A 12,329-nucleotide genomic window follows, 5' to 3' on the forward strand; every position below is an offset into this window, starting at 1 on the left:
AAAAAGATTTTGGCTTTGGAAGTGTGTATTTCCATGAATATGCATTGAAAGAACAGTCGTGTGCAGGGCTTTATCAAACAGCAAGGTCAATATCCAGCATAGAATTATTTCTTTGGAGCGATGATGCCTTCCAGCTGGGTCTGTAAAAATAAGAAAAAAGCAATTGCAGATGAAGTATTATTGTCTTCATGTAGTGTGCCCCTAATGGAGGGGTAAAAATAAAACACATTATTTATTCAGTTTGACCTAAGGAGATTATTCACTTGTTGACACTGAACTCCTTTTTGCATTATTTACAGTGTTTGGTCAAAGTGCTGAATTTAATACAGAAGAGCTATATTAACAAAATCATTCACAGGTAGACGGGAGGCTAAAACGCGTCACAACCTCTTGAAAGCCAAGATATTTATTCATTTTCTAAATGCCAGAAGGGGCTTACCAAGTCCAATTGATACCTTGCTTTACTAATTACTAAAGGAATAATGAATCATCTTGAGAATTGGTATGTCCATGACATTGTATCATTTTCATCAGAACATTACAAGAGAAAAAAAATATTAAAATGTTGTTGTGCAATTCCACCTCTTTTGCTGAGAGTGAGAGACTAGCTGGGGTCCCAGTGTTGACACCCGCCTACCTTGAGTTGCTGGTTGGTGCGCTTGAGGAACTGAAGCTCCTCTGTGTGCTTCTTCTCCTCCACCTGTCGCCGCTCAGCCTCTCTCTTCTCGATGGCCTCGCACTTGGCCTTCTGCTCGTTCACCTGCCGCTCCAGGTCCCGCTTTTCCATCTCCAGGCCTGCGATCTATGGAGCAGGTCAACAATTCCTCAGACCAGAGGTCTGAACTTTTTTGTGGGCAAGGCACATAAAAGGTCAACCCAAAACACTGAGGCTTTCCCGACTTAATCCTACTTTACACGGACAAGATTTGGGAAAGATTATTGAAAGGTTGTAGTCTTTTAAGTAATGCCCCTCATTCAACCTACTCAAAAGACTACAATCTTTCAAGAATCTTTCCCAAATCTTGTCAGTGTAAGGTGGGCTTTAGTTACTTATTATGAAGTATCATACACATGATTATTTTTCTATACAGAGTGTTCATGAGTTGAGACTACAGCGATGGGTACATGCTGACATGTTGACTGAGGTGTGTAGCAGATCTGTAGCCTTATCATGCTACTTTATAACAGCCACTTTAAATGACTACCAAAAACCATTTTAGTTAAGAAGCTGTGACATTGATGCATTTCAAATGGCCCTCTAGTTCCTCAGTTCCATGGCACATCTCATGACACACCACACCGCCATTGCCTCAGACCAATGTTGATCTGATCCCAGAGTCAAATTTTCAAAGATTTGGGAAAGAGTCTTAAAAGATTGTAGTCTTTTGAGCAAAGCTTGAATGATGGGCATTAGTTCAAAGACTACAATCTTTCAAGAATCTTTCCCAAATCTTGTCAGTGTAAGGTAGGCTTTGGGCAACTAGGTGTCTATACATGATCAGGTGTATTCATTTATCATCCCAAACACTAGATTGTCTCAGACTTGGGCTGACCCACACCTACCTTCTTCTCCGTGTCGGCCTTGCCCTGCTCAGCCTGCAGAGCTTTCCTCATGCCGAAAGCCACGCTACTCTCGTACAGTGTCTGGTAAGCAGCGATGGTCATGCGGATCTCATCTCGAACCCGCAATAGTAGCAGCCCCCTCTCAGAGCAGTTTATTGTGACCTGCCTGATGAGTTCATCTCCAGAAAGACAGATAGGGACTAACTCAGTTACTGCAGTTACCATATGTGCATTTAGATTTCATCATGACACAAAGTCTCTAGTAATGTAGGGAGTCCAGCAGACAATAGTTTACTGACATATAACATAATAAGATATTATCTTTCCATTTCATACATGCTACCACTCCCACATAAACCAAGTCCTTGAAGAAACAACAGTACACAACATCACAGGCTGATGTGCAGGTTTGGCCCCCTACCAAAGCACTGTGTGTAGAGCTCTCTGCGAACAGGACAGATGCCTGTCTCCCTGGCCTGCCTCTGCTGCAGCTTCATGTCCAGCTGTTCCTGCAGGTGTACCACATCCATGCGTGTGCAGGGCGTGCTGGCCACCTGTTGCACCCACAGCTGGTTGTTTTCCATCCATTCCCTGCAAGACACAACCCACATGGGGGCAGCAGACACACAGATAGGGCACAGATGTGTGCACACACGGGCAGGGACGAAACTTAGCCCTATGTTTGAGCCCAGGCAGGTTAATGCTTTTACATCTTCTCCAGAAACGTGACACACTGGAACGGATGTCGCCCCAACCAGATCTGCTTGAGAGTAGCAAGTCCAGACTACACTTTTTTTTTTTTTAAACAAAGTGATACGGCAGGGAAGACAGATTAGGCCTAAATGTAATCTTTACCTTGGTGGAAGGATGGAATTAAGAATTTCTTCTGTTTGTTGCTTAGTGGCATCAGATGTTGGGGTCTTCGGTTTAGGTGGAGGAGGAACTGGACCTGTGACAACCTGTTGCTGAGGACTGACTTTCAGAGGACGGGCCTGAATTCAACAAGATTTCAATATAGAATGTTTCAACAGTTTAATTTAATACAGTTTATATACTGGCCTAATGTTGATTAGCAAAATAGAGGTGTAGAGGTGAGAGTAAGTTAGACTACTATGCTTCCAAAATAGAGATTCTGAATGCAGCTGGATAAGCTGCATGGTGAAAGGTATGTGTTGTTGTTTTGCCATAGGCCTACATTAATGCAGGATGAGCTAAAAGCATGCCTACATTTGTTTACTGAAAGGCAATTCATTTTAAAAAGGACTGTCACTTTAGCTGTGCTATGCAACTTGTTTAATCAAGGAAACTAAAACAGTTTACTGGCCTAATGTTGATTAGCAGAATAGAGGAGAGTAAGTTGGACTACTATGTTTCCAAAATAGAGATTCTGAATGCAGCTGGCTACATGGTGAGAGGTATGTGTTGTTGTTTGCCATAGGCCTACATTAATGCAGGATGAGCTAAAAGCATGCCTACATTTGTTTACTGAAAGGCAATTCATTTTAAAAAGGACTGTCACTTTAGCTGTGCTATGCAACTTGTTTAATCAAGGAAACTAAAACATATTGGTGGTCAGCTGAAACAGTTTACAAACGGTTAAAATAATACAAGGGGTGCTACAAATATTCTGGTTAGCTAGCCAAAATTGAGAGGCTAAAAGGAACTTTACCTTTGGAGACTTCTTTTCTGTATTCTTGCTCACCAAAAGTGGGTTGTCATATTTCACTAACGAGTCGGCTGGGGGTATCATGATGGTAAACTGGAGAGGATCTAAAATTAAATTAAGTTGTTTTCAAAGTAACAAAAGAAGCGGAAAACATTAACACATTGTATCAGTTAGTTTGCTTCACCCTCACTAACTGTTTACGGTTACCATGGCGATGGAGCACTCCGCCACATCTCCGCAAAAGCAACAAACAGTAGCAAACAGACTTGGCAGAGTAGGCCTAGCTGCTAGTCGTACTGTAGAAGTAGCAGACGAGCTGACAGATATAAGAAGTACATCGCGGTTGCACAAGCAAAATTCAACTTTGAGAAGAAAGGAAATGCATATGTTTGTGTTAATAGCAATGCATGCTTATACTGTGGTTTACTGTTCTATTATGTATGGTTGTGATTCAAACGTAATACAATGCAATTAATTAGACTAAGATCTACTATTGAAGTTCCTCAAATTTCCAGCATACAAGACATTTACTGTCGTGTTGTTCTGCATAAATGTACCACTAGGCGGCTGACTTACGTTCAATTTTTGATGTTCGCACGTATACGACTGACGTAGCACGCAAGGGCGCATGGTCTGGTCTTCCGGTTGTTTACAAATTATTTTTATATATGTCCCAAATTGCTGAGCTATGGCAATGCATGCGAAAGCTACCCCTCCGCAGATCCCAGATACACGCAAAGAGCTGACAGAATTGTTGAAGAGAAAACAGGAGCTTGCGGTAAAAGACCTTCACTCGTATTTACTGGTCAACAATAACAAAGGCGTTTGTAGCTCTGTTAGCGTTAGCTAACCATGCTAGTCAGTTATATTTGTGTCTTGCTCGGTTTCGGATTGTATTGGCCACAAGGCGCAATCATGCTGCGTATTTATGAAATATTACGAATTGATATGTGAGCCAGAACACTGAACGCAAGTCAAGATTGTTTTGTCGGGCTTTATTTACTGTCTAACGTGTAGCTAACGTTAGCTACGTTGGCTAACTCACCAGCCTATTGTGATTAGATTCACCTGCTGTGTTATGTAGGTAACGTTAAGAACCAACGTACTTTTATTAAGTGACGAATGCTTTGTTTAGGATGCACCTAAGTCCATGCCCAAGGCAGGCAGCACTAGCCCCTATGGTGTGTGCAGGTGTTAGGGGTGAATTGGGGGCGTGCCGTATCATGACATGAAATAGGTCTGTGTTTTCATATCTCTTAGAAGCCATGCAGTAACACTTGAGGCGTAAGTTCCAAAGATATTAAATGGCATAGTATTAGAGTCGTAGACTGGCATTTATCTGCACTGTCTTGAAAACATGGGGTAGTCTTTGATGAGACCAAATTACATGTTTCCCCCCTGCTCTTCTAGGAAACATTGGCAAACCTGGAGAGGCAGATCTATGCATTTGAAGGGAGCTATTTGGAAGATACACAGATGTATGGGAATATAATCCGAGGATGGGACCGCTATCTCACCAACCAAAAGTAAATTCATTTTAGTAGGCTAATATCTACCTTTAAGTGAGTGAACACACTGTCTGAAATGGATCTCCGCTGTTGCTGTGACCTTACTGTTTGCTTTTCGTACTATGCCTTACAGAAACACAAACAGCAAAAATGACAGAAGGAACCGCAAATTCAAAGAAGCAGAGCGCCTGTTTAGCAAATCCTCTGTCACCTCTGTTGCTGTAAGTGACACTGTATTTAAAGTGACTCCGTTTTGTGCCCACTGATTTGTGGCTGTCAGTTACTGTGGCCACTTAAATGATTCTTTCCATCATGTTAATCAAGTGTGTGTGTGTGTGTGTGTGTGTGTGTGTGTGTGTGTGTGTGTGTGTGTGTGTGTGTGTGTGTGTGTGTGTGTGTGTGTGTGTGTACACACAGGCTGTCAGTGCAATGGGAGGAGTTCAAGACCAGCTTGTAGAGAAACGTAAGTACTACCTTGATGAACTACTTATACGTCATATACATGAAATCCTTTCTTTGCATGCTGTCCTTGTAATATCAGAAAACCGAAGTGTGGAAACAGAAAAACGTCTGTGTAATGTCACAGCAATAAACACACTTCTCTATGTGTGGTGGTTGCAGGGGAGCCAGGCAGTGGTTCGGAGAGCGACGGGTCTCCGGACTCCCAGAACCAGGAGAACGAGCCCAGCCCAGAGGAGCCAGAGGAGGCCGAGGGAGCGGCCCACAGCGTGAAGCCACAGAAGGCTGTCTCCTCGTCCGCTGGCGGCCACCAAGGTGGCCACAAGAAGCGCAAGAACAAGAACCGCCATAGGTGGGTCCCCCCACCACCACGATAACCTCTGTCCTTCCCAGTCTGTACATGCTTTTATGCTCCTGTGATAGGCTGATAGTTAGTGTGAGGCAATATGTCTGCATTTGTGTAAAAAAAAAGAAAAAAAAACAATTAACCTTAGATGGCCTTACTGGTGGTGTTCCAGAAATCTATACTGTACGCCACAGGTCTCACTTCCACGGTAGTCTGTGTGAGCAGCTCTCTCTACATTTTGCAGTAACAAATTAACCTTGAATGACCTCTGACTGGTGGAGTACAGCGAAAATATGCTGGACCACATGTAAGGCATTTAGCTTATTAGTTCTTATAGTGTGTGGCCTGTTTTCTCTCTCTACGTCCGTATTGGCCTTAACTACTTCTAGCTTTTAAATGAAATATGGACTATATGGCTCCATGACTGCCAGCAGTATGTGGTGTGATTAGAGGAAGCCTAGACTCGCTCTACGCCTAATGAGAGCAGTAAGTCAGAAAACCGTTCATCGCATCCATTGGGATGCATCAAGCTCAGGTGTTAGCAGAGGTTGTAGTATCTAATCAGTAATGTGGTGTCTTCTCTCCTCTGCTGCTTTCAGCCCCAGTGGCATGAATGACTATGACTTTGAGTAAGTGTGTGTGTGTGTGTGTGTGTGTGTGTGTGTGTGTGTGTGTGTGTGTGTGTGTGTGTGTGTGTGTGTGTGTGTGTGTGTGTGTGTGTGTGTGTGTGTGTGTGTGTGTGTGTGTGTGTGTGTGTGTGTGTGTGTGTGTGTGTGTGTGTGTGTGCGCGTTTGTAGATCAGCATCTGCATGTTGCATGCTGTCTCGTAACTGCTCCATTCAGCTAATACTCTCTCCCACACTCCATACATTTCTAAGAGCTAGACTCCATTCATGTAATGGTCATTTGCTCTAACAGTTTTATTTTTGTGTTTGTTACGGTAGCGATCCTCAGCTGCTCCATTTTTGGACAAATGCTGGTCTCCATGATGAGAGAGTATTAAGACTAGCTTTCAGTCTGAATTGCTTGATTAGTCCATCTGCCTGTAACTGTATGGCATGCTTGTAGAAGTCATCAATATTGGGAGATGTTGAGATGGCACTTCCCATTTTTCCATCCTGACTGTTATCTGTAGATTGATTAATTACGGAATGTACATTAAAAAAAAGTCCTCTTGATTTGCTCACAGGATGGACATGAAGATCAACAAGAAACCTCGAGCTGTAAGTACCACTTTTACAATGCTTGGTTTGGACCCTTCATGGGATCTTGTTAGATAGAAATAACGATGTAATATGTGCCACTTAGTAATTATATGTCAATATTTTACACCATCTACGGACTTCATCCATGTTCTGTTTTACTCCCGCTGCTATGGGTTCAGTCTGAAATGGCTTTCTTTTGTGTGTTTCATCTCCTTAGCAGCCGGACTTCTAGACCACGGGAGAGAACACAGGGTTGCATCTGGAAAGGAAAGGCCATACGTGAAGATGTCATACCATGCTGCATGGAAGTGAGCTGGAACGAGAGGATGTACTGTTTTGCCTCCGCTGATGCAAACAGACAATAAATAACCCTCTGTGAAGCAGGCTACGTGGACAGATTCAAGCCATACACCAACTCTTACCCCCTTATAGGATATGTAGGTCATGTTTGGGACAGTCACATGGCAGAACTTTATGTGAACTTCACCCTCTGAAGGGAAAGCTTGGTTTCCATGGTGGCCAGCTGGTCTTCGTCTGCCTCTCTCTGATAGACAAGTTTTTGACTTTGAACATGGGTCATGTGTACAGTTTTCACATTAGACTCCTGACTCCCTAAGTTACCTTTTAGTAGTGTCCTGCCTCTATGGCATCTATTTTGGTGTTGTTTGTAGAATCCTGGTCAGTGTAGGTGTGGATTAGCTGTAGAACTGGAACGAGCTACATACTGTAAATTCAGTTTACAGGGTGCTTGAACTGGCTTTAGTATGGGGTTGCTAGACGCGTCCGTTATTTTCAGGCACTCCAGAGAATTTCCCAGAACTCAGAGAAATCAATGAAAAGGAAAAAAATGTCACTGTCAAGTCAATCATGTCTGTCTAGTTTTGAACTTTTCATTTCTTTTTATATGTTTATTGTTGATAAATGCCATTTCATCATGAGCTATTATTTTTATACCTTGTACTTTTGTGAAATTTCTGTGAAAAGGGTTTACAAGTCATGACAAATAATAAAGTTTTTTATTCATCTTTATTGTTCATCAAGTGCCCTCAAATTTTGTACGGAAGCGTCAATGTATGCTTGTGACCAGGATCTCATCCAGATGCTGTAGCAATGGCACGCGATGGCAATGTCTTTGCCTGCTTTATTGCCATCTAGAGAGAGCACAGGTAGATGTAAAATTTACCCACCAGAGGGCGCTACGTACCATGCTTTAAGGTTGTCATGTTTTTGAACCATTCAATTTTCAGAGATTTATTCATCACATACACAGATGACAAGTAGTGAAATCTAGTTAGCTCCTCAACTGAGGTAGAAAGAATGTAAATAAAACAGCAAAGATTAAAAAACAAGGTATAATGGCATAATTGAATTAAATAATAAGCTAATAATAATAATAATAATAATGATAATAAATAATGTCATCAAAATGGGATGTTGATTAGAGTGGCAGGCATGTGTATGTCACTGATCTCAATTTCCAAATTGTATTGTATGTAATTCCCTTCACAGTCCACTCATGAAATGTAGGAATGGCTTGTAATATGAAATCATCAACTCACCAATAGTGTCCATGATGGACTTGCTTCCATCAGCTCTATTTGACATATGACCTGTGCCTGGGGATTAACATACTGTATGCCGTGCCTCCACTGAACAGTGCTGGAGGATTCCACCCCAGCATTAAAATATGTAATATATATTGAATATGCATATAGAGAGAGAGATATTAAGTATGACTTTAGTTACTTCTTGCGGAAAGGATTTTGATAATGACGAATGGCTTCTGATTCAAACTACTTTTGTATTACAGTTGTGTATTGTGCGCCTGTGTTTGTGCGTGGCCAGGAAGATGCACAAAGTGTATCTCGGGACTTGTTGCTAGGGCTCTGTGCAGTTTATGCTGCTCCTGAGAAATGGTAAACAGTGGCGAGGCAGTTGATAAATAATCTGCGTTGTGCATCATCTTCCTGCCCATTTGTGGACGCATTGCACTGAGACTCAGTGTGCACTCTGGCGGAAGGCCAGCTTAGGGATCTTTCCTCATAGGCCTGCATGGCTCAGTGACACACCTGGGTGAAATAGCCCAGAGTAAGTGGCCAATCTCCTAGATTGGGTATTAGGGCTGTTTTATGAGGAGGCGTACCACTTACTCTTTAGTTAACTCATCCCGTTTTGGCTCAGACGCGCATTATTCCTCTCAGGCCTTCAGGTCAACCTGTGATATTGAGTGGGTTTGTTTTTGAGTTTGTGATATGGCCATGATTTCAAGTAGGTGGTAAGTTTGTAGGTTGTATGCCAAATGTAGCTGATGAAAGCAAGTCCATCATTGACACTGTTGATAAGTTGATGATTTCATATTTAGTGGTAAACCTAGATAAGATAACCTAGAGGGATGAGCTCCAGTAACATGGTTTAGTAACAAACCTTATTAACTTAAATGACTGGTAAATCTTCTGATAGGAGTCTGTTGACTCTATAAGGTAGTTTGCCACTCTGTCTGGTAACGATATTCTCAAGCGTACGCCTAACGCCATAATGTGTTTACAGCGGAGTATGGTTGCAAAAGCACTCGGTGTTATTAACAAAACAAGGCTGCTCATTTAGCATCCTTCAGTTTGGATGGTGTGACCATTAAAGTGTTGTTGATTGTGGTCCCTAACAATTCAATTTACGTCACCAAAATGCTTCTCTCAATTTCACATGACACAACTGCTAGCTCCTTTTAAGGAATTTGCAAAAGAATGTTTGGAAACAGCTTTGATGTGTACCAATTGAAACATTTAAGAACTTTGAGAGCTAGCTAAGTATATTTAAAATTGTATTTGATCTTGAGTCTTCTTGGACAAACAACAGAGTCTGCTGTTTTGGAGAAAACAGGTGTTTTCTGAGAATCACCCAAGATGTTTTTAAATGTAGGCTAACTCAATTTGTACCTGCACACCAGAACATCTCAGGACAAACCCTGCATGCACAGACGTAACACAATTTGGCACCAATCGGCATGTCTTTTCTATAATGTCTTTAAGCTTTAAGCTATGATTGTGGGACAAGCCTGCATTTCGTTTTATTTAGTATTTTAGGCAGAAAGGTCATATGAGCATGTGTCTATAGATATGTATATCCTACAAGACTATAATAACCTATATAAATGTGTAATCAAAATTTAAAAATACAAATTGTTGAGGCTTCTCGCATTGCAGTATATAAAATATGTTTATGCAGACAGGGTGAAGACAGAAGCCCAAGGCAGAAGCATTAGGTTATCCAGGTGTTTGTCCACGTTTCTGTTTATGTTTGATCATTGTGGTATGAAGAGGCCATCAAATCGTTCGAAAATCATATGGTATATGGCCGGCTTTTTTCGTAGGCTACCGACAGTACTCTGTGACCTTGAGAAACAGATGGCCGGAATTCTCCTTTGAGCAGCATTGTAGGCTAGCTAATGCTTTGAAGTCTGCAGTCGCCATTAGCGTTTTGTTGCTGTGGGGGTTGAGCATGTGGCAGCAGAGAGAGCATGGGGCAGGAGGGCAGGTCTTGATAGATGAGGGGGCGTCTCCTCCAGTGGCAGCCAGCCCACCTGTGTCACACAGGTGACGACACCCGAACACACCTGGATATCTCTACCTGCTGCTTCATCTGATGTCTGACGCTTTCAATCGGGAACAAACCCAGGACCACAGCCAAGAATTCCTCAGGCAATGGTTCCTTTAATCTTGCCTCCCTCAACATGGGATAGGTCTCTGTTAATGCAACAAAAAGAGGGGGAAAAAAGCTTATACATGAATCATACTCGCTTGTTACTTAATGCGCATATACTGTTTGCCAAGACGGGTCTGGTCTTGCGGTCGTCACACGAGGTTATTTATTGGTGCTCTCGTGGTTTCTGCTGCCCGGCCAACTTAAGAAAGTCGAGCCCTATAGCGTCTTATCCCCACAACATCAAGGGCCCATTAGGATCTGGAGATGCTGCTTCTTGTTTCAGCCCTCTCTGCGTCCACATTAAGTAGGCTAAATCCTCCTGACCTCAGCACAGAGACAAGACAGAGAGGGCCAGAGGCCGGTGCCAAGCCACAAGCATCACCTCCAAATCTGCTCCATCAAACATCAGGGTTCCTGCATGTCAGTTTGGGTCTTAGGAAGAGTAAGTGGCGTTGAAAGCGCTGCGCTGATCATACATGACAGTGTACAAGAGTTGCAGGCAAGATGGACGAGGGCTTGATGATGTGGTCCAACCAGCATGCTGGAGCTCCAGCAGTTCAGGTGTGTGTGTGTGTGTGTGTGTGTGTGTGTGTGTGTGTGTGTGTGTGTGTGTGTGTGTGTGTGTGTGTGTGTCTGTGTGTGTCTGTGTGTGTGTTCAGGTGTGTGTGTGTGTGTTTGTGTCTGTGTGTCTGTGTGTGTGTGTGTGTGTGTGTGTGTGTGTGTGTGTGTGGGATGGGGGGGGTGTCTTGAATTTAGTGTGCATTACTGTAACTTAATGTAACACAACTATAGTTGAGAAAGTAGCAGATGAAAGACAAAGCTGTTGGTTTTGGTCGACGTATAGACTCGGGATTATCTGGACTGGATCCTCAGTGGTTCTCACTTATCTAACCCCCATTGTCCCTGTTTAGTTCCATTAGAGGCGCAGCCCCCCTCCACGTCCCGTGGACACCCAGAGCAAACCACACTCTACCAGAAGACCAAACAGAGACCGCGTGGAATTAGGAGCAGGCCCTTGGAATGCTCCCTCTCTCTCCGTTCCACCCCACGGTTCCCACCACCAGGCTCCTGCCACGTTTCACTCAAGGCTTTGCAATAGCACTCAACACTGTCTGTTTTGTTTAGGCCTTTTCATTTTTTTTCCCCCTCTGTAACTCACTGGTGATTTCAGTGTGCTGAGGTCTTCTCTTGTATTGCATGTTTGATTGCTTTTTGAAACATGTAATTATGTCTGACATGTACAGTAGTGGACCAGCACACAGTCAGTCCACTACTCTCTCTCTCTCTCTCTCTCTCTCTCTCTCTTTCTTTCTCTCTCTCTCTCTCGGATATAGGTGGGGCCATTTTGCTTGGAATAGTAAAATAAAAATCCTGGAATTGTTGAATTGGTAATTGATGATGATTGATGGATCATGGATGGACATGACTGTTGAAGGTTGATAGAAACAGATTCATTCGTGATCACATCCAATTCGCATTTATATAGATTTATTTTTTGTAATGTTGACTAAACACCCGAATGACGGAATACTGTTCACAACTCCTTGATTTGAAGACATGGAAATTTTAGCCAAATTTCCATGAATGCACTAAAAATACAAAATGGAGGAAAACGGATATCTGAAAATAGGAATTGATATATCCCTGCTGAAAAAAAACGCCTGACCAGCTTGTTTGACCACCCAGCTAGACCAGCAATACTCATGCAAAAATGAAAATGCCATGCTGGTCAAATTTGTTTGTGTTGCTGGTCTACATTAATGGTTTTAACTGGCCATGCCAGCTTATATTGGTCATTCTAGCAAAGCAGCATGACCATCTTACACCAGCCGTATCCCACACGACAGGCTGGTCGCACCAACATGACCAGCTTCCTCCGATGG

General features: G+C 42.8%; 2 protein-coding genes across 5 annotated transcripts; one reads left to right on the top strand and one right to left on the bottom strand.

The window, feature by feature from the left end:
- Nucleotides 1-13: 13 nt before the first annotated feature.
- Nucleotides 14-4,428, bottom strand: dnali1 (dynein, axonemal, light intermediate chain 1). 3 transcript variants are annotated; one of them, XM_062539331.1, is made up of 7 exons: nt 4,336-4,428; nt 3,233-3,333; nt 2,419-2,555; nt 1,985-2,154; nt 1,564-1,742; nt 638-802; nt 14-140 (listed from the first exon to the last, which is right to left on the bottom strand). In XM_062539331.1, exons 2-7 carry the CDS (start codon nt 3,311-3,313, stop codon nt 105-107), a joined length of 768 nt encoding a protein of 255 aa, XP_062395315.1. In that variant the 5' UTR covers nt 3,314-3,333; nt 4,336-4,428; the 3' UTR covers nt 14-104. The 3 variants fall into 3 exon arrangements, with proteins under 3 accessions (XP_062395315.1, XP_062395316.1, XP_062395318.1); XM_062539332.1 differs by lacking the exon at nt 4,336-4,428 and adding an exon at nt 4,275-4,298; XM_062539334.1 differs by lacking the exon at nt 4,336-4,428 and adding an exon at nt 3,806-3,824.
- Nucleotides 3,819-7,776, top strand: LOC134083157 (chromatin modification-related protein MEAF6-like). 2 transcript variants are annotated; one of them, XM_062539336.1, is made up of 8 exons: nt 3,819-4,007; nt 4,640-4,755; nt 4,871-4,958; nt 5,155-5,200; nt 5,359-5,548; nt 6,142-6,171; nt 6,732-6,765; nt 6,965-7,776. In XM_062539336.1, exons 1-8 carry the CDS (start codon nt 3,918-3,920, stop codon nt 6,977-6,979), a joined length of 609 nt encoding a protein of 202 aa, XP_062395320.1. In that variant the 5' UTR covers nt 3,819-3,917; the 3' UTR covers nt 6,980-7,776. The 2 variants fall into 2 exon arrangements, with proteins under 2 accessions (XP_062395320.1, XP_062395319.1); XM_062539335.1 differs by lacking the exon at nt 6,142-6,171 and having other exon boundaries at nt 3,823-4,007.
- The last annotated feature ends 4,553 nt before the right edge of the window (nt 7,777-12,329 follow it).

Source organism: Sardina pilchardus, chromosome 6 (genome assembly GCF_963854185.1).
Source record: "Sardina pilchardus chromosome 6, fSarPil1.1, whole genome shotgun sequence".
NCBI lineage: Eukaryota > Metazoa > Chordata > Actinopteri > Clupeiformes > Clupeidae > Sardina > Sardina pilchardus.